At 41.8% G+C, this 22,024-nt stretch overlaps 1 protein-coding gene across 1 annotated transcript in view; it reads right to left on the bottom strand.

Moving 5' to 3' along the window:
- Nucleotides 1-6,445, bottom strand: part of DOCK10 (dedicator of cytokinesis 10) — a 156,667-nt gene extending 150,222 nt beyond the window's left edge. The window contains exon 1 of the mRNA XM_065640258.1: nt 6,332-6,445. Coding sequence (XP_065496330.1) covers nt 6,332-6,445 — 114 coding nt within the window. The remainder of the gene's footprint in view (nt 1-6,331) is intronic.
- Between the last annotated feature and the right edge of the window lie 15,579 nt (nt 6,446-22,024).

The following is a 22,024-nucleotide window of genomic DNA, read 5'->3' on the forward strand; positions in this document are numbered from 1 at the left end:
TACACTAAGCGAGCACACAAAAGGCAGCGGCACTCAGTTTTCTTACATTTAACATAAAAGGGAAAAATTTGCCTGTGTCAGAAATTATAACAGGGGGCAGACTATGAAACAGTTTTAATAGTCAGGCAAGTTGTTCAGCTGTATGGGGCAGAACAGTCCATGGTGGGGATGAACTCTGCGACAATCATTCTAAGACTCTTACAATAGATTCATTGCATGCTCTTGAGCAGTTAGCTCCCAGTGTTATGCTTTTCTTATAAACAAAGATAGGGATAAAGTTGGCATTTGCGAATACAAGAATACACAGTTGGTATAAAAGAGACAGCAAATATAATCTAGCTTCAGAAAATTATTGTTGAGTTCTGTGAAATGCAGGCAATCCTAAACTGGAAACATCACACACACTGCAAGTAAGTCTTTGTTATCTGTGTAATAATCACATCTGTGTCACTATTCCATAGCCTTTTGACCTTGTGCTAGAAAAGTTACAAACATGTTTTGACTTCTGGAAGTGACATACGCACTGCAGAACTGCCTGTTATAAACCACAACAATATTAAACCTTCTCTCTGCGCAACTGTCCTCCAAAGCCAACACAAGGCTTAATTTTCCGGATTCTCCTTGTCTTTTCTACTGCTGTTCATTCTTTTCCTCCACAGACCCCTTATTTAACCTTGTAAGCAACGGGAAAAAAGTTAATGTGGCTTCTATAAACTGAGAGCATTTTGAGTTACTCAAGCTGACTCACTTCCCATGAATTTAAAACAAAGCGTTAGTCAAGTGACATATTCAAGACAACAGTAAGAACTCTGTATTTAAATCCGAGTGCCTGGGTCTCTCTACCTACTAATTGACTGCCTGGGGTTGCACATTAAGGGCTTATTTGCACGAGTTATTCACCAACCTGATAAATCTTTCTTGCAGCTCTCTTCATTTCTTTTCTTCGTTTTATTGTCTTCTTCAGCCTCTCTTTCCCCACAAAGTCTTTTCTCTTTTCCCCCATTTTCTCCAATGCTTTAAACTTCTTTCTAAAACATTTTCTTCCCCTCTCCGTCTCCACCCTCTCTGAGGTTTCCCTTCTCTTATCTCCTTCTCCTCATTTCTGCATCAATTTAATCCTCAGTGCCAGTCTCAGATGAAGTTCCTAGAATTGCTCAGGAGAAGACTTTGGCCCTTTTGTCCATCTGCAGAGGAGGGAGCTGAGCAGCTGGAGAATGTGCAAGCGGTGCAGTCTCGCCTCTGCCCTTTGCTTGCTGTGCCTCACATCTGGGCTCTGCAGCCAGCTGAAAACCATCAGATCCTTTTCAGGGCCACAGCACTGCAAGCGTGCTTGGGACGCCACAGCTGAAGAAGAGCTACAAAATTACTTGTCAGACACTTAAAAACATTGCAGAGAAAGGAAACCACTTGCAAATAACATGGGTCTTGTCTGTGAACAGGTAAGGCATGTTGTACAGGATATTAATTAAAGATAAATTTTGTAATACAGATTCATGAACAAGGTTCACAGGTAAAGTACAAATATAAACAATTTGCTTAATACTTCAACATCACACTGCATTCATAACAGGCATCTAAAATCCTAAATACGCCTGACAAGTTGTCCGCTCTGAGCAAACCATAACTTATCTCAAATGCAAAGGCTCACAAAAGCAGAATGTTCACCAACCTCAGGCTGCAGATAATATTCCTTTATGCCTGTGCCATGAACAAACTCTGTCTCTCCTCAACCACCAAAATAGAATGACGTTTTCACTCCATGCACGTGCTTTTAAGATTACTTCACCAGGCTATCACCTCGGCCTTAACCAAAGAAAACACAATAATAAGAAAGAGCCAAGACGTTAAAGAAATCAGCACAGAAATTGACAAAACTATCCAGGGTACCAAGGCAGTGGGTGTTCTCTGTGAGGCTACAAACAATACACATCACTCTTCTTAAGAGACTACAATATGCCACTGGAGTCACAAAAAAACCCCACCAGCAGCTTATTACCTACCCAAAGCTAGAAACATACAGTGGCAATATAAATAGAGACTTTATTATTTGTGAAGAACATACCACATAAAATACACATTGAAAACAACTGGAATTCATTCTTTCATGGAGGAATTACAGTGGTCCCAGGTAAAACAACAAGGAGAGAAGAAAAAGGGGGAAGAAAAGCCATGTAATCCAGCCTTCCACTTGAGAGAGCCCGTATGAGGCTCTTGGACACCACAACTCTGTGCTTGGCTGAAATGTGATGGAAAGAAACCTCTGCCAAAAAAAAAAAAAAAAAAGCCATGAAACACAGACACATGGAGCAACAGCCCAATTCCAGACTGCTATTAACTTGTTTAAGTATGGAAGAGAGATCAGCAGCATGACCCTCCACAGCTCTTATAAAAACAGTGCCACAATACTTGATGTAAAGGATAAGTACTGCAGCCAGCAGTACTTAGCCAAATTAATTGCGATCTGGAAATAATAGCACAACATGAAGTTTAATATTAGCTAAGCAGCTACCAAGCTTATTTCTAGGAGTACTAACTGGCCCATCCCTATTTTAAAAACTTCCAGTGAAATACTGCTGCACCTATAGACACAAACAAAGCAACAGACCTATTAATATCCCTTTCTGGTGCACAGCTATTCAGCTTTCCTGGGAAATGGTAGTGAATGTTTATAAAGCAACTTTCCAACAAGCCTTTTTGTTTTAGAAGACACAAAGAAATTCACAACAAAGTTTCAAAATACAATAAATTATTTACCTTCTAGATGATGCTGATCTGTTTCACTGACTAGTTCGCGGAATTGCCTTTTCTACATGAAAGCTTAACTAGGTGCTTATGGAAACAACCTGAAGTAGTGCCACACACCATTAACACCTGATAGCACCACTCCCTCCACCCGCTGAAGAGTTTGGTAATTAACGTAGAATATGTTATTTGTGCCAAACCACTGCAGTCGCTACCCCCTACCAACAAAATATACACACATATTCCACCCTCAACCTCTGTTTCCACTTTCTGTCTTTCAGGCACTACAGAAGTTCCTCTCGTATAAGATACAATTCCAAATGATAAACATAATTACTTCTGCCATCCCCTTTCCCCTGATTACACTGACTCTTTTTTTTCTTTCTACAAACAGTTTTTTGTGCTGAATGATAGCAACTGTTTTTCCCATATTAAACGAATAAATATGAGCAAAAGGGAAAGTACACAAAAGAAAAAGCACTATGTTGAAAGACAGTAAAAAGCTAAAAGACACAACACTCCACTTTTCTCCAAAACAGTTAGTGTCAAACAGGCATTAGATCCCCAGGCTCTTACCAAACTGCTAAGACACAAATGACCCTGACTGCAGGGGCTGTGACAAATCCCGCTGACAGAGGCCCAGCTACAATTCAGTGTAGCACATATAAAAGAGCAGTACTGCAAGCTTAATTCTTTACACCTTTACACTTAATTATTTAGATTTTACACCTTTACAGTTTCCCAACTTTGTAGCAGCCAGTTATTTGCAGACTCTTGACAACAGCTGTGTCAACTTTCGGGACACTCCAGCAGAAGTCAGATATAACTGGAATATAAGGTGCTGATGCATCCACAGCAAGATGTGGTAAAAACCAATGCACCTCACTGAATACACCAGATTTTGCTCTTCTGTAAGAATATTTACTTCTAGTACAAAAAAGTCAGTACAAGTTCAGCCAGAAATTTCAGGTCCTGTGGGGGTTTTCTACAATAGCAACACAACAGCCTTACTGCAACAGCTGTGCCACCCCAGTGTCCCCATGTGAAAGGCACACAAGCCAGCAGAGCCTCCCTGGAATACCTGCCAGCGTTGACGCTCTGCTGAGGGTCCAGAGGCAACGATCACTGCCCAGCACAGAACATCACAGCTCCACGTGGCAGCCCCAAACCTGGCTATGGACAACCAGCAACCCCCTGTTACGGCTGCCAAGGGATCTTCTACAACAATGGTCAGTTCTGCTCATTCTTAGTTGATATAGCTAGAAAAGATTTAACCCTGAACATAACAGCTTTGTACCCCAGCATGAGTCCTCAGCATAAGGTATTTTGTAAGAATTTGCCTTTCACATGCAACACTACTGTCAACCCAAACCAGTATGGTAAAAAGATGGTAACTTCATTAAGTTTCCCAGAGACATACATATTCAACACAGCAAGCAACCCAGACTTCAGAACCATCATGCCTATTGGTGAATAAAATGTAACATCTGGAAGTCCCTAAGTTCTCCCACTGAGCAGTATAACTGAAACCAGAATTTGGCCTGGCGCCTTCAAATCTTAACTTCAGTATCTTTAAAAGACCATCTTCGCAGAACTGCCTGCATTTGCCTCAGATATTGAATCAAAAGCCCTGATGAAATCCAGCACCAGTTTGTTTCATTAGTCAACAGGGAGTCAGACTCACAGAAGTGGTAGATGATTTCTGCCACCCTACAACTGAAGCCTTGATGTTTTAAAGAGAGACTGAATAAAATATAACTCAAACGCACAAGCAGTAAATAAATACTACATTCTTAAGTTAGAAGTATAAGATCTGTTAGCAACACGGTAAAAACCCATTCTCCTCAAGGGAATGAAACCATTACATTCAGATTTGCTTCATCAATCTCATTCATTGTTTTTGTTTGCATTCTTGCAGCAGAGACACAGCAGAACAAAATAGACTTCTAACAGAACTGAATTTATAATACATTAAAATGCAGTTAGACAATACAATAGTTTAGCTGGTATATGGACTTAAATACACTCTCTCAAGGGACAACTATTCAGCAGTGTCTGGGCAGAGACCAAATCAAGTGTGATAGTTCCCAGAAAGTTTCCACCAAAACTTTATCAGCATAGTGTATCCTGTTTCACGACAGACCAAACTCTGATCTCTACGTGCCCAGAGAGCAGGAGCATATAAATCTGCCAGCAGTACAGTTGTAGAGACACTGCAGGATTTGACGAGGGCTGACAGCATGTACAACCTTTGCAGAACGTCAGGAGAGCAAGTAAGTTTCTACCAAGTTTTCACATGTCAGAAGCTTAGAAACGAAGACCTTCAAAGTTCACTGCAAAAGCTTCACAAATCCAGTGAGGCAAAAGAAACAACTCGCATTTGGTATACAGATAGCTAGAAAGCATGAACTGTCTGATTTAGCACTGCTCCTGTTTCTAGTGGGCAAGGCTCCTCGGAAGGCAGAAACAGCGTCCTAACTTCATGGGAACATAGTTACAGAATTATTTCCCCTTTTATGCAGAGAGGGAACACACTGCATTTAGGCACTTGCATGGGGTAAACTTTGCTGAGTGATGGCATTTCACTTACAACTTTCTCTCTTTCAGCTATTTAGTCTACTTCATGAACTGTCTTGCCTGAAAAACTAGAAAAGGAAAATATTTATCTGAGTTACATAATTGATAGAAATGATATGTTAAATCATCTAGAGACTCATTTATCTCTCATAACACATGACTAAATCAAAGGGGATCTTAATCTAAAAATAGCTAATAAATGACTCATAAATGGCTAGTGATTCAAAAAGGTTGGTGGACGCTTCTTTGTGAACCCTTACGAATTGCCATCCATGCCTATCAGTTAAGTTCTTACATACGACCACGTAAAGGGAAGAGAAAATACCATCAAAGTAGTGTGGCAACAGTTTACAACCCTTGTATGCTATTCTAATGATGAAGAAACATCGAAGCCTCTCGCAACGCATTTTAGAAACTAACACTACTAGGAAGACCAGAGTCTGGTTTTGTAGCACTTTAGGGCCCCTTCCATGGGGTTTCCAATGGAAATCACCAAGAGCGCACACGCATCTCGGTAGTTTTGGTTATATCCGACCCTACGGGCTGTGAAGTACCTAAAAATCACGTGACTGACAACTGCTCGGAGAGCTGGCGTGCGGGGTCCCGTCCCCCGGAACACATCAGGCTCATTGCGGCACCGAGAGCCGAGTCTTCGCGGTTCACTTCATCTGTCCGTGAGACGCTCATTCACAAGAAAAAAAAAACTCAAGAAAGGACGACAGCCCGAGAAGAGAGAGGGACACCAGCTGCTGTCTGTAGCCCTGAAACGGGGAGGCGCGGCGGCACCGGCGGTGACTAGCGGGCCGGCCAGCGTTCGCCCGCAGGCTGCTCGGCGCGGGGCGGCGGGGCCGTGCGGGCCGGGGGACCCAGCGCGGCGCCCCCCTCTCCGGTGCCCGCCGGGGCCACCCGCCGCACCGCGCCCCTCCCCGGCTCCCGAGCGCGCTTCGCACCTGGGCCGGTGCCCGCTCCCCGCCGCGGCCGCCCCGGTCCGCTCGGCGCTGCCCGCACTCACCCGCTGCTGCAGCCGCCCGCTGGCGGCGGCCGTGGCCGCGCTGTGCCGCAGCTCCGCCGCCTGCCCCGGGCGCAGCAGGCTCCGAGTGAAGCGCCGCGTCCGCTCGCCGGCCATGGGCGCCGGCAGCCCCGCGCTCCGGCCGCCGCTCCCCGCCCGGGCCGAGGCGCCGTCAGGAAGCGGAACTGGGGGTTTCCCTCCCGCTCCCCCCGCTCGGGGGAGGTGTGCGGGGCGGGGGCCGCCCGCCGCCGGCAAGGTCGCAGCCCCTCCCCGGGGAAGCGTCGCATCCCCGCCGCCGTCGCTGGCCATGTGCACCGCGGCCGAGCGCCGGCCCCGGGACGGCGCGGCGGGGACAGCTCTGCTCCCGCCCCGGCAGCTCCGAGGCGGCTGCGCGCCGAGGGGGCGATGGGGGCCCCCGTGGGGGCTGGGAGGGAGCCCGAGCCGGGCCAGCGCAGGTACCCCTCTGTGCGTGCATGTGGTCACCGAAGGATGCTTTTCCAGGAAGGCTGCCGGGTTGGGCTCGACGGAAGAGCTACTCTTGGTGTTAACCACTCGCCAGGGTGGGAACGTCGGCTCACCGGCTGAACACGGAGCCTGGCCACCAGGTTTCATGAGAAATCTACTCTCTGGTCAGCCCCACCGTCCTTATTGCAGTGGGACGCATCCACCAAGCAGCAAGGGCTGCTGCTGTGGCCTCTGCACCGAGTGAGGCTGGATGTCTTCCAGCCCTTCTGCCAGTTGGCATGGCATCCCTATTTCTTCACTATGGAAAACTCTGCCAATACACAATTAAGTTTAGCCATTTAAGCCCACAGAAGTTAGACAACAGTCACAGCACTCTCCCTCAGGCAGAATTATCGTATCTTCTGTTAGCAGAAATACAGCTTTATGCCTTAACACCAAGCTGTAATGTGGAGAATATAGGATTGCTGAAAGCCATGTCTGAATTTCTTCACACAAGAATACTTACATTCTCCTCTGCAATCCACAAGTTTTATAATTCAGTTACACTGGTAGGTGTGGAAAGGAGGTAACCACGAGTGACCACACATTTGAGTGTGTGGCAATCCCTGTAAGACAAAAATTCTGAGAACTTCAGGTGTAATCCCTGACAAGGCAATGATGCTGCAGAAGTGTGAGGGCACTCACCATCTGAAGCTGCAGAGGTGCTGAGGCACAAAACCCAACAGTCACTTAACATTTAGTTAGACTGTTGTATTAGGAAATTAAATGTTGCAAGAACTCCTGGCTTACATCCTCACAAGGAGCACACTGCCTGTTTTGAGGTAGTTGGCTATAAGTCAGTGTAGGTACCGGCGTCCTATGAATTCACTGCAACCTCTGCATAGCTCCCAGTACTTTCCTCCAAGCTTACTAAAGATACCGAAGGCAGCAATAAGAGGGCATCATAGGCCAGAGCTTAAGTATTCCTTTGCAAGGGAAACATTTCCCAGTAAGCTGAATTATCTCAAGTGGGTTAAGTGTGGTTTAAAACAATTAAAGACACTAGTCTAGATTTTTCTGAGATTGAAGAGGTGTTATAATATCTTGGAGATTATACTTGTTTGAAGCTAAAGCTCAGTAAGAAAGTACTACTGGATTGGAAAAGTTTTCTTGCTCTTGAGAAATTTGACACAAAAAGCCATTGAGAGATGGAAAAAGGAGGCTCCATTCACTTTGCAAACAATCCAGATAAGGCTCATTATAGGAAACTGCAGCCTGATGTTGCCAAGAAAAAAAGTTAGTAGCCTCAGTTACTCTAAAGAAGCATTCTTCCTCATACAAAGATGTAATTTGTGATAAAGTTGACTGCATTTTGTTGCAGACAGCAAAGAAAACACACATTGCATCTGTGGAAAAGGATAATGAAAATCCATCGTTTGTTCCATTCAATATGAGCATTAAATTCTGGAAAATGATTTTAAGAAAATAATCACCATAATCCAGGTCAGGAACCTGTAGCCATCCCTGGCTTTGGGCACAGCGCTGTCACTGCTGCTCAGATGTGGTCAGCTCTGTGGTCAGGCAATAACAGCCTGTGTTCCACATTTCTTCTCTCTTCGCAACTATACACAGGCAAGCTAAGGGTTGCAGATAGTTGTCAGAGAGCAGTTGGTTGCTTAAATCTCTTAGCAGGCATCAAGAAATAAGCGAACTAGCTGTTTCTGCACTACAAAACATTTTCAAGCCTGAAGGAAAGCAAGAAATACCCACAAATACTGAAGTAATGAAGAAAAAAAGGCAGTCGGATTAAATACGACACATATTGTTGGTTATCATCATCTTAAGTAAACATTTAGCGACAGTCTGGACAATGATTTTTGTCAAAGATGAGCTGAGTCTGCCTCTGAAATTGTCACGCACAGCACAAAACACAAGTATCTGGGATTTTCCATGCATTTGGATATTCAGGAAGTCTTGGGCTAGAGATCAGGAGTTACAGAAACAAGTCATTCTTAAAATATTCGTTTGAAGACTATTCCTACAACTACTTAAGACCGACCCTAAGAGTTGGGTGATTGTAATAGCATCACTGAGGGAGAGCAATTTTAGCACAGCAGATAATGGCTAGCAGTAAGTGTTTGGATTGGGTTTCCAACTCAAAACCAGCTTTGGATCTAGAAGGCTTTTTCTCAAAGTTCAGGAATGTTTGGACCAATTTTGTTTCAATACTACTGGTAATCAGAAGCAAAATCTTCAATTTGCAGTTGCTTTAAGTAGTAAGACCATGTGATTTTTGTCTCTTTTTAAGCAAGAGCAAGAAAAATGTTTTCATTCACAGCTGTGTGTTAGCTAGGATAAACAATAGTTCCACTTTCTCACAAATGCAACAAAGAATCACCTCCCCAGTAGTCACTTCCCACAGGCATATAGCGAAAGAAAAGACATAGCAAAACTCAGTTTAGTGTGCTTCTTTAACAGGTTTGGTAACCTAACATTTCCAGTACAGCTTTTGAAGCAGATTAGAGGAGTCTGTCATTTATATACACCTCTGCTTGCAAGCTTACCCAGTATATATTGTAATAGTTTTATAACACAGCAACTTCATTATCGGAGGACTCCTGATCATGCCAAAAAGGTTACAAAGGAGTGTGAGTGTTTAAACATTTTACCTAAGTTTTCTTTGTCCCTGAAACAGTCACTTATTTGATTTGTGAAAAAGTTGTTAGCTTTCTTCTCTCTCAAAGCTGATGCACGCAAATTTCAAAGCAAACATTTTTTTCCTTGATATAATGCCTTCTCCCAGCCCTCGCCTCTTCTGTCACTGTTCGCAGCCTTAGTTCTGTACAGTTACCAGCACACACTAACTGCAAAGTGAAACCAACGGCTGTGGTTTTTTTATTATCTGAGCTGCAAAATTTTTAAACATCCTGTATAATACAGCTTCATTTTCTCTTGGGCTTTGAATTTCTTCCTGTGTGCAATGAAATTAATTCTCCTGTCCATGTGGCCTCCCATAGCTTCTAGCACAATTTTAAATTGTCACTAACATAGCTGTTTGCTGGAATTTAGCAATCTCCATCACTATTGATAGTACGAGAAAGTTAACTGTTTTAACATGATGTTAAATGCAAGTACCTTTTAAATTGGTCCAGCAATTCAGAAACTTGTAAGACCTCAGTATTCACTTCCCAACTTGTTCCCACTCCATCTGATTTATCACAACTGACAACATTGCACAATCCTTAACGCTTCTGCTACCTGCAGAACACAGCACACAACCAGCCAGCAGATACCGTCCCTTCACAGGATGCTTCCACTTGCCCTTGAACACAGCTCAGCCTCCCAAAGCAGCCGCATCCCGGCAGCGCTGAGTGAGGAGCTTTCTCCCCTGTGGCTGGGTTACTGCTCTACGACTTGACCTCTCTTGGCATTTTCATTCGATAGTGGATGGACTTACCAAATTCCAGGGGTCTAGATCTATTTGAAGTTCTAATGAAGGGCAAATCATGTCATAATATAAAATAATTATGGAAGGAAATGAAAACAGGCAAACACAAAATATATCCTCAATGCCTAAAAAACTACAAAAGTAACACTCTTGCAAATGCCTCTAGTATCTACATTTATAGGTCCACTTTACTGCAAAGGTCATACTCTGTAAAAACAGGCTTTTATCTTGAAGGATATTAAGAGAAATAAGTTTCTGGTCCTTCAGCTAACCTTTCTCCAAGGGACCAGGTGGAGTGTAGCTGCTTGAGTAGAAGGGCATCACTAGGACTGCTTTAGCAAGGCAGGTAAAAGAGTCACAGGGTGGCTCTAAATAAAGATTCCTGCCATAACCTACTCTATGTATGACTTCTAAATAAATGTAACTATTTCTGCTAGATTTGTAAGGATGTAGGCTGATCACTGAAGAGATAGAACTGACTGATCTGAGTAGAACTATTAATATTAATTAACATATGTATGTCTTTAATGACTCAAGATGAAGCAGGTAATTAAATGTAAACCTCGAACATCAGGCAAACATGTATCCTTTTTACAGACTTCTTATTATTACAGAAATCACACTGCTTGTGGAAGACAGGCTTTGTACTTGGTTTTACAGGCTCAAAGTCAGAATATTTTTCCTTAATTACAGAATACCAGATCTGACCTCATATTTAATTACATTGCAGGGTTAAAATTCTTGTCCTTTTAGAGTGTTAGATATAAAAAGTTGAGGAGAAAAGAACACTGGAGGAAAAAATCTGCTATACTGAAAAGAAAATGTAGTATTCAAGTACACAATTTCAATGAGAACAAAGGCATATACATATTTAATGATATCTCTGATCAGGGCATGCAATCAGATAAGTGGCCAGAAAAATGAGTATGTCATGTGGACCTGACCTCATCCATACTTTTGAACTCTAAAGATACACTCCTCCCCCACCCCATCCCCAAAAATGTATACTAAAAGAAATATTTATCCATCCAAACCAGCTACTTTTAGGTAACTTGGCTTTGCCTTGTGAATAGAATGAGGCATAAACTGTGCATTGATGTCAAGATAAAAATCCTTCTCTCTCTATTGGACTAAGAGCAGGCACCCCCCTGGGAAAGAAAAGGAGTTATTCAATTTAGGATCACATATTCTTGCAATAACACAGCAAGCAAAGTCACCTGCTACTTGAAGATACAGATGCAACACGACAAGTGACCTAAGTCTGTCTACAAGTGCCTCATGGGACAGGTGGAACAGGTATTTTAAAAGATAAAACTTATTACTATAGGAGCCAAACATGGAATACAAAAAAAAAAACCAACAAAAAAGGGAAAATTATTTTTATTCACAATTATACTTGGTATAAGAAATGTCAAATGCAAGGTTGCCTTGCAGTTAATGACAGAGGGCACTTTCAGCTCTATGGTCTCCAACTTCCCCCTACAGAAGCTATAATGTTAGAGCTGCATCTATCGAAGTTTCAATATTTACTGTCAGTTTTTATGTGGCAGCATTTGCATGGCCTTTAATTTGTATAGTGTTAAATGTAAACAGGACACTACCTAATGGTTAAGGCACTAGTCTGGACACCTGGGTTGACTCCTATTCTGCAGAATTTATCTTACTCTGTTTGACATTTCTCTGAAAAATGGGAAAACAGCACTTTGCTACCTCACTGTGAATGTAGTCTAAAGCTGTTCACAAGGTCCAAATGAGTAACAAGGCTAGATATGGCTAGAAGTAAATATTTTTAAGAACAAAAGGAATAATAATTTAGTGCTAATTATTTTAAATTGTTTATCAGTCTCATTCAGATCTGGAGCTCCACTAAAAATGTTAATCTAAATACTGTATAACATTTTCTGGCCAGCCATATAATTCCGACTAATCACTTTCCCCAGTAAAAAGGTTTCAATACTTTCCCCTTCAATATGGTACAAGTGCAAGATCAATATTGCTTATGAGACATTCAGACACTACATTAAGAACAGCATTATAAACACCTAGCTGGAACATTTTTTAAAAAGTGCTTTCTATTTCAGCTGTGCAGAAATGAACCCTTGAATTTGCAACAGCTGTATTACCTTCTTAGGGGAAGATTCACACGTATTTATGCACCTTTATGGAGCAGAAGCATTACTCAGTGATTCACAAGACACTCATCCCATAAGTGCTCTGCCACCCACAGGACTAAAAGCATCTTTAAATACAGAGTATCTGTCTTAAGCATGCAGAAAATAACAAGTTTGGGGTTTATTCATTTCACTCTGCAAAGCTGTTATGAATTCCCAGGCACAGCAGCACTGAGCACCATGGCCCTTCTAGGACTCATTTTTCACGTCCTCTCTCTGCTGTGTCATTAGGTTCATTTTAGAAATTCTCACAAAATTCTAACATGGAAGCTGCAAGGAACATCCTGTCAAACCAGTTTTGAGTTCATCTTAATTGCTGACTGATGTGTTCTCTATTTCAAAATATTTCTCCATTTTCAATTAAGTTTACATTGCTGAGTGACTCCATTTGGTACGACTGATACAATTTCATTCATGATTTAGGTGTGACACCAAGCCACTTGTAAATAGACTGACATCAGTTGTCATGACAAGCGCATATCCATGTCATATTTTGCATCAGTTAAATTTTATATAATCACACAAACAGAACTACAGGTCAAGCAGACTTCACCTTTTAAGGTAGAAATTCTACCTGTTCCACACAGCACTTGACATTGTAGCCATCTGTTTCATTTGAAAAACAGGTAGAAAAGTTAAATATAAAATAACAGAAGCTTAAGGTAATTACATGTGATCAGAGTCTTCATTTAGGAATATTCAGAGCACTTTGAAACTTCTAATAAGAATACCACCTGCACATTTTTCAAGGCAAGATTGTCTTCATGCTATTAATTCTCACTTTCATGTCCTGCACTTCCATAGAACATATTCTTCTTCCACAGTAAGCATATTTTACCATTTGTGGAAGTCAACCAGGTCAGGATCCTGACCTTTCCATTTTTAAATGCTGTTTTTCCATGGTACTCTATACAAAGTGTACTTGGCATTGAGGATTGCATTCCAGAAGACTTCTTTTCTTTTCTAAACACACAGTCTGCTTGATTTTTCTACTGCCTGAAATGAATAGTAGCACGGGTCTCATGACCTCTACATTTTATCTAAAAATGCCTTTAGCCTGTTACCTCGCAGGTACAAATTCCCAATGGAAATGAACTGGGGCAAGTGATGAATGCAACCATAATTGAATGGGTAACCTCCTGAGTGACAGCTGGATGCTTTGCCATATTTTCCTTTTTACAAGCAGATAATTGCTCAAATCCCTATTCCTCCCTGAAAATGCAGAGCACATTGACTGTAAGGTCTATGGTATAAACAGCAAAACCAGCCAATCTCTCTTTACCTCTGCCAAACCTCTTGGGCATTGCATATATACAAATTCGGTCAACTCCTTTGAAAAGGGAGACAATAACCATAATCAAATAACATCCCAGACAACACAAGTAAGGCAGAAAGGCCAGTATATAGTTCCATCATTTTAAAAATGCTGGAAGGGGGTCTCAACAGAGTACAGGTCTAGTGCAAAGCAGTAGGAAGTAAAGGCTGAGCCTACCATTGCCCACCTCATGTGGTGGTTGGTTGGGGTGCAGAAAGATGTCTACAACAATATATTGCTGCCAGGGCCAGGAAACAGCTGCCCTGGAGGCTGCAAATTCTACATGGCAGAACATGAGTGAAAATGATACATCTATGGGACATTATTCAGTACCTTATTTTGGAGAGGAAATTTTTTTTCTTCTTTTGCTCGATCTGAGCAAAAAGTTGAAAGTGTAGATGCAAATCTGCCTGCTGGAGTTTGCAGTCAGAGCACTCCATGTGTGGAGGAGGCTGAACAGGGAATACATACCACCAGCTTGTGCATCCCTAGCCACAGCCAGGAGCTGCAGCAAGTGGCTGATCCCCTATCTTTGCCACCTCCCACCATCTCCCATTGGTAAATTCTGCTTGCACAGGTGGAAAAATTGTCCTCAAATGTCACAGGAAAAGCACAGGCCTTTCCTCTGCTCCCTCCAAGACCGCTCCATCACCATGCTAGAAAAGTGAGTAGGACCTGCTGCCGCAGCCCATGCCCTCCTGAGTGCTGGGCTGTACCACAGCAGGCATCTCTGCCTGCAGCACACGGACTAGTCCCTACCACAAACACACACACACCAGCTCTCGACTATCGCTCCTCAAAGTGGAAACATGGCCACACCATGTGGTTTTGTTCTCTGTTTCTCCTCCTGCCTCTCACACAAAGTGTTTGAAATCACTTTTGGTTTTGCTACATGCACAAGCACTGTCTGAGAGACTAAGTCTCCCCACTTGCTTTGCCACCGAAATGCAGAAAGATTTAAGGTGCATCCTATAGCCCCTCTGGAATCTCATCTGGACACTGCAAAACACCATTGCCAGAGATGACTTATTTGTGGAAAACACTCAGAATGGCTTTGAAGGGCAAATTGATGTAATCCGGTACTCTTTAAAACATCCAGAGACCTGCATTTTCCACACTAGAAGACTCTTGTTCCCACCCTTACTTCTGAGTCAGAGGAACTCAACAAAGTGCTACACCATAAACACGTGTCAGAAAGAAAATGTAAACAGGCATTCTTGAAATTTACTTTGTAGAGGTTTATTTTGCCAAAGCTTGCTGCTTTGTTCTTGCCTTACAGGGGAGTTTGTAGAATAAAAAGGGAAATAATCAAACTACCTTCCCTGTCTCCCTTATTTCCAGTCACAAACAGGTCAAAAAGTTAAAAAAAAAAAACCAAAACAAAAAAACCCTCAACAACTCTCACGGGTGCATCGGCAGGAGAAGTAGGGGAAAAGGTCCTCACTGAAGTATGATCTCTTTGTCTAGCAGCTGATTATAACTGATGTTTGCAAGTGCAACTTTGGAGTTTAATCTAATTTCTGTGAGTTTAGAAACCACCTCTGTGTCTGATTTTCTTGCATCATATAAATATTTTATCTGCCTTTGAGCAATCACTTGCTATTTACAAACAGCAACACTAGAATGGCAGTAGGCTTAGTTTTAATTAATATTTAGATATATAATAAATTAAAATGACTTATTGTATTTTAAACAAAAATCCTTTTCACTTATCCAGCAACAGGGTCAATTTGAGGTCAAGCTCAGACTGTAACTCATATGATATAAATGAAAGCGGCAGGCAGTGTGAGCATATTACACACGGGAGAATCAAATGTTGTCATTCAGATGGATTTCTTGAATCTTTGGGGTAATATGATAACATCTACAAATAAAAGTACTAATACTGTGACGGAGTACAAAAATACTAATAATATTAGGAAGTGATTTGTTATAAAATGAAAGCACAGATGGGCATGATAGCTGCATAACTTCTAATGGAGACAGTTACCCAAGGGGACCAACTGAAAATCTGAAGGTGAACTTTTGCCAACATCACTCAGCATACAACAGCTCCGTCCCACTGACTGTAACAATGGCAGGTGCCAGCATCTCTCTCCTTTTTCTGTACTCATAAATAAAAATATTCAACACGATGGAATAAAAAGTACTCTGCTTAGGGTAACACTATATACTTAATGTAACTAGAGGAGAGTGTTAAAAAACTCTCTTGCAACTGTACTCTGAAGCTGTTATCAGATTCTTGATTTTAGTCGATCGTAATGATACATCACGTTATTGAGACTTACCACATCTCATTAAAGTTAATGGGACTAAACCCACTAACTTCCCGGGGCTTTGGCATTCTCCTCCTGCATAAGCAAAAAGTTTCCAACTTACCACTGAAGTACATTTTCTAATATGAAGGACAAACTCTCTCCTGAAATGTACACATGTATTCTCATTCAACTTCCACGGAAGTTAAACTAATGTGTGTGTGGGGCAAAGATAGATGTGATCATACCATTTAAGAGAAGATTTTTGCAGTAATTATCAACTCCTTTAATCTATATGCTACCTTTTATTTTGCCATCTGTATAGTGGCAAGTAGAGACCCTCATTTCTCCAAGTGCAGAAAACAAAGTTTAAAGGTGGCCTTCACTGTTGCCTTCTACAGTAAAAACAGTCATCCAGAATGTTTTTGGTCCAGCTTTTCCCCTCAGCACCTGTGATAATAAGCCACCTTTTTTTTTTTCTACATTTACTTACTGCGACATTTATTATCAGCTGTGACAGATATTCCCAGCAGGCCAAATCACTGTTGCATTCAGGTCCAAATGAGGTTCCACTACAGCCCCACTGTCTCTCAGCAGTTTGCAAAGCAACAATCAACTTGGAATGACTCATGGGTGGATCAGAAACAAGGGGAGAGAAATCAGATGCTCCCTCCTACCCACATCCAGAGAGTTGATGGGACCAGGAAACTGAAACTGCTTTGGCACTGCAAGAAGCAGGTGGAGTTCACAGAAGTGTAAAAAGCAGACCTAGCTGCTGAGAAGGTGCCATTTTAACAAACAAGTGTTCTTAAAACAGTACATTCAGAAAGCTGAAAAGAAGACAAAACTTTAAACGTGTAACAAAGAAAGCACAAATATTACAGGGTGCATTAGTGCACTGCCTGAGATTTGATACCGCACATGCACACAGGCATATACTGTGTATGTATTTCTCCTAGATCAGTGGGCTGAGCAACCAGATAGCAAACTTTAAAAAAAAAAAAAAAAGCCTCTAGCATCAGCATCTGCCTCCATGGTAAGCTGCCCACCTGCCTTTCACTGTGCCTCTGGGCCCATTGCAATGAGACTGCTGCTCAGTTTTCTGAGCTGCTTGGTCTTCCTTAAGGCCAATTCTTCAACTTCTTTTTGGAGTAAGACATTTTCTCCTTACTCTGCCATAAGATTACATGGATCTGTGACACTTAATAGTTCCTTTGAGGGATAATAGCAAAAGCATCAGCAGCTAACATCAAAATTACTTTTATGACTAGAATATAATTACTTATCACTAATGGCACGTTAATAATTATAGTTCCCTGAATTCCCAGGGAGTCCCTGATTGTGTCATTCAATGTTGTTTTTACGCAGACCCCAACAGCTTAAAATGCTTAGGCTCAATTTCTCATCATGTTACACTCACGTAGAAGTGGTACGATGCATTCAAATCAGGCATAACACATGCTATCAACAAAAGTGTGGAGATTACAGTGTGAGCCTAAGAAGGGAGAAACGGGTAAAGTCTCTCCTTAAAGCCCTATGCCTACCCAGATTTTGCTTGGGGTGGCAACACCTGAGGTTTTGCCAGCTGATTAGTCACAGGTGGGAGATAAGCTCTGCCCCTGTAAATGCTTTCCCACCTATACTGCTAAGTTACAATTAGAAGATTAAAACAGAAAAAAATATTAATAATCCATTAATACTAAAAACTCATTTCACTTGTCATTATTCATTCCATTTTACACTCTCTCTCCTTAACTTAGCTTGCCTCAGGTTAGGTAAGGAAGCCTTTATGTAGAAAAGATATGTATGGTCGTAGGGGTTGTGAGAGTGCTTCTAGTTTAGCTTCCTTTTTGGAGGCAAAGTCAAGGCTATCTCCAAGGCTTGGTATTATGTGTCTTCCCTCCACATACCCTCTGCCTTCTTTTCTTCCTGGACTAAACTCTCTAACTTTTCTCATCACTAAGAGATTTATTTGCCTTTACAGTGACATCACCATCTTGGTGTTCATAAGTGCCAGATGCTCCTGCATCTTTCTGCTGGTTGGCTTGCTACTCTCCCATTTCACACTTGTTCACATGAGTTCACTGAAATGCAATGCTTTGGTCCTAGACTGAATGCCAATTGGTGAATTTCAGGCCATTTATTAAATTTCTGAATATTGTTATCTTCTGCATCAAAGCACTTGCAACCCTTTGCTGCACAGCATCATCTACGAATGTTAATAGATAATATTTGTTCTACTCTAACGTCACTAGTGAAAATACTAATTACAGTTAGGCCAGTGCTCTCCTATTTTACCAAACCAATTGATACCTAACGTTTGGACAGTTCACAACCAGTTGTGTACTTAGCTAATGATGCTTTCATGCTGCCTTAGTCTGTTTATAAGAATGTCATGTGGGAATGTGCTGTGAGTGTGACTCATATCAGATATAGCACAACCCTGTTCTGGAAGGCCAGTTGGTCTGTCAAAGAAGAAAATTTCACTATCTGAATGCAAATATTTTGACAAATCTATTGCTTAGGCAATCTGGGCTATGCAGTGCACAGAGAAGAAACAAGATACAAAAATCCCCAAAGATTTATATGCCTCTCCTCTTCTGAGTCATTGCCAGTACCTCTAGCTTTTCATACCCTCTATTTCAATTCTTATTTGACTGCTGCACACACCAAACAGACAACACTATTCCATCTTTCTATTGCAGCAGTGAATAGAGAGACTTGAGGTCATACATTCCCACCTTTGCCCTGTCCTGTGACCAGCCTTACTGCCCATGGCCAAGTGCAGCTCCAGAACTCCCCTGCTTTGTAGTGACAGACACACAGTCACATCATAAGAAGGGACTGAAGAATCCTCAGAAAAAGTGGAAGGGTGCCACAGACCATCTGCGATGTCTTGATGCACTGCAGACACTCCAGTCTGTACATTGGGTACCTCAGCCCCATAGCCAGAGATCAAGAGCATCATCTTGAAAGAAAGGGATTCAGAAGAACTCGGTTGAACAGTAAGCTGACCTGAGAATTCCAGCATTCCAGACGAGTTCCCCAACCACCGAGCTGCTGGATAAGGCGTGCATGCTATTTCCTTTCACTCTTGAGGGATGTTCTCCATAACAACCCTGCCCCAATCTGTTAGGCAGACTTGGAAAGTATCAGGCTGTGCTCTGCAGGTAAGTCAGAAGGATGCAGATTGTGAATCCTCAAAGGGTTTAAGCGTTACTTTTGTGCACTGGTACTTAATGCTGCCTTGAATGAGATACTCAGGGGCATCTCAAGAAGCCAAAATGTGATGACTAAAGGCACTGGTATAAATCTAGACAGCAGCATGAGACAAGCAGGGTCAAAGTCTTCTGAATTTTAATTTTGTAGGAAAGTAGCAGCCATGTACTTTTACTTTATGTGGTGTTAAAACCCATAGTTGGCCAGTGAGATTTTTATGCTGTGCTTTCTTTGTCTCGCTTCATGGGGGCACACAGGCAGCTTTTGGTAGACTCTTCAATAAATCAGCGTTTTGAAACAGTGAGGAATTTCAAGTAACAATAAAAGCCAGCTAGATCCATATCCTTCCCAAGACTGTGCAGGGTAAAGGTTCAGAGTGGAAGCAGAGGCCTGGAGGGTGAAAGAGAGTCAGGCACAGGTTCAAAGTAGTAAAACTGGCAGAAACATCTAATCAGTGATGTACCTATCCAAAGTAGCTAATGAAGGAGATACCGCAATAGACAAAACAATTCCTGTAGAACTGTTATAAGGGATAGCATCACAGAACAAACAATACAAGTTTGTCATGTTCTTGTTAAGGTCAAAGTCTATATCACAATGAAAATTGAGCATGTCTTCTATCGAGACCACTACATACTCATTTTTCCCAGACAGTTTGTAGCTACCACTGGATTTGTCCAAGAGTGGGAACAGCAGAGAAAGGTTGAAAGGTGTCTAGTGCAGCCCAGATGCTCATGAGCTAAAGCATTGATTATAACAATGCCAGAAGTTAACAGGCGTTCAGTTTCCTACAGACACTATATTTCTGTGTCTGGAAAACAGTGGGATTTAATATGCTGGTTGAGGATTTCTGCAATAAAAACAAGTTCTGTTGAGAGATGAGGGCAATAGGACAAAAGGCCTGGAGTGAGCCAACTTCTATTAACAATGGAGAATTCAAAATTATGATGGAAAGAGATAAAATACAGAATTCTTGCATGCTTAAATGCAGGCACATACTGCACCACCAAGAGAACATGGTCTGCTTCTCTAAGATTTTTCACCATATGATTTATATACCTGCACAGTAACCCTGCCAGAGAGCTACATCTAGTTGGTAGAGGTAGGGTAGAGATCAGTGTCTATATGTGTGTTACAGTACTATAACATTTAGCTAGGATGTTCCAGTACTGGATTTTAAGTCAGACCCTAAAAAATGTACCTCCCTCCCACACACATTGTCTTTATGTATATATAGGACAGTAACATTCAAGTTTTGTCCTGCAGGCAACACAAACACTGGAGAGTAAATATACAGTATACTGGAAATAAAAGCTTAAGAGGTCTTCCCAGCAAAAGCTTTTCAAATAGAAATACCATATACTTTAACATTTTGCTTCACTTTCATTCAATATCAGAGGGAAAAGGTTGGAGTGCTTAGAATTTGGAATGTTCTGCAATTATTTTTCATTATACTCAGCATAGCACTGGGTAAATTAGCCCTGTTGATATCATCTTGCTGGTGAGAATGTGACATGTTTCATGTCTAGTTTTATACTAGATACCACATATTAGTCATGGTACTCCACTTCCTCCCAGTCTTTGCTAACTTGTAACTATCATTGACTACTTTTAGTTTAGTTTAGTTTAACTCAGCATATTGTTTAGTACAATATTTAAACTGGTTGTCCACCTTATGGATACAACAAATTGCTTTCTCAGCTTTTCATCTGATGTTTTCAAACTTGCTCTGAAGCTACATACACATAAACACAAATGCCACATGCAAACACATGCACCAGGACCATCAGTATTTAAGTCAGAAAATAACAAGAAGAAAAACTAGTGCATCTTGTTCTTCAGTGGGTCATCTCATAACATGGATTATATGAAAAAGTAGGCAGGAGATCACTTTCCCAAATGGTCAATATCAGAATACAGTACTTTCAGGATGAAGGGAAGACTTGAAGGCAGGAAATTTGGTTTGGGCTTCCAGCCTTGGCATGTTTTTTTTTTTTTTTCAAATTCTAGTGAATGACTTTGAACCAGATCAAAAAGACAGTTGAAAACATAGCTGTACTAAACAAAGAATACTTCACTATTCTTGTAGAATGCCAAAATACAAGGATATGTTCACTCTTTTTTGTATGTATGTGTTCTCCTGTATTTCCACAAAGACCTGAATTATCTTTGTACAGTGGTAGGGCTTCACTGAGACAGAGGAGTTCCTGCTGCTTACAGTATAGCCAAAGGAATGGGGAACACTAGCTTGAAATCTCTCAAGAAGTGGAAAAACTGTTCCCTTCTACTATTTTCTACACAAGCAGTCCAAATGCAAAATCCCCAAAGCCAAAGTGGTTTTAAGAGGACAGTACAGGACAAGGAATTCCTGCACAGCTTTTGCTTAAGAAAGGTATCTTGAAACAACCACTTAGCCACAACTGGGCCTGTTCCTGTCACCACGCGCTCTGAGAAACACACTATTAGACCCACCAGGCACCCTTGAATGGAGCAGGGCTGGCTGTGCTGCTTACACGCTTAGGCAGCAGTTTGGCAGGATTTGCAGGATCACAACTTTGCACCTAACTGACCTGAGCTCCACCTGGTTGCATGCTGAGTGGCAAACCCCTTTTTGGGAGCTAGCTTCAAATCCCCATTGTGATCAAGCACAGCCCATGGTTGGCGGCCCCTCCAGGAAAGAGCCCACCAGCTGGGATTTCATCTGCACAGTAGTGCCATTTCCTGTTAACTCTTAATAGTCCCCAAACAGCCAGAGATTTTTAACTACTTGGCACACTGCTCTCAAGAGAAAAGAGGAGAAAAAACACAATGGTCTGTAGTATCACAACTGTTTTTTGAGAATGG

This window comes from Caloenas nicobarica, chromosome 8 (assembly GCF_036013445.1).
Source record: "Caloenas nicobarica isolate bCalNic1 chromosome 8, bCalNic1.hap1, whole genome shotgun sequence".
NCBI classification, from domain to species: domain Eukaryota; kingdom Metazoa; phylum Chordata; class Aves; order Columbiformes; family Columbidae; genus Caloenas; species Caloenas nicobarica.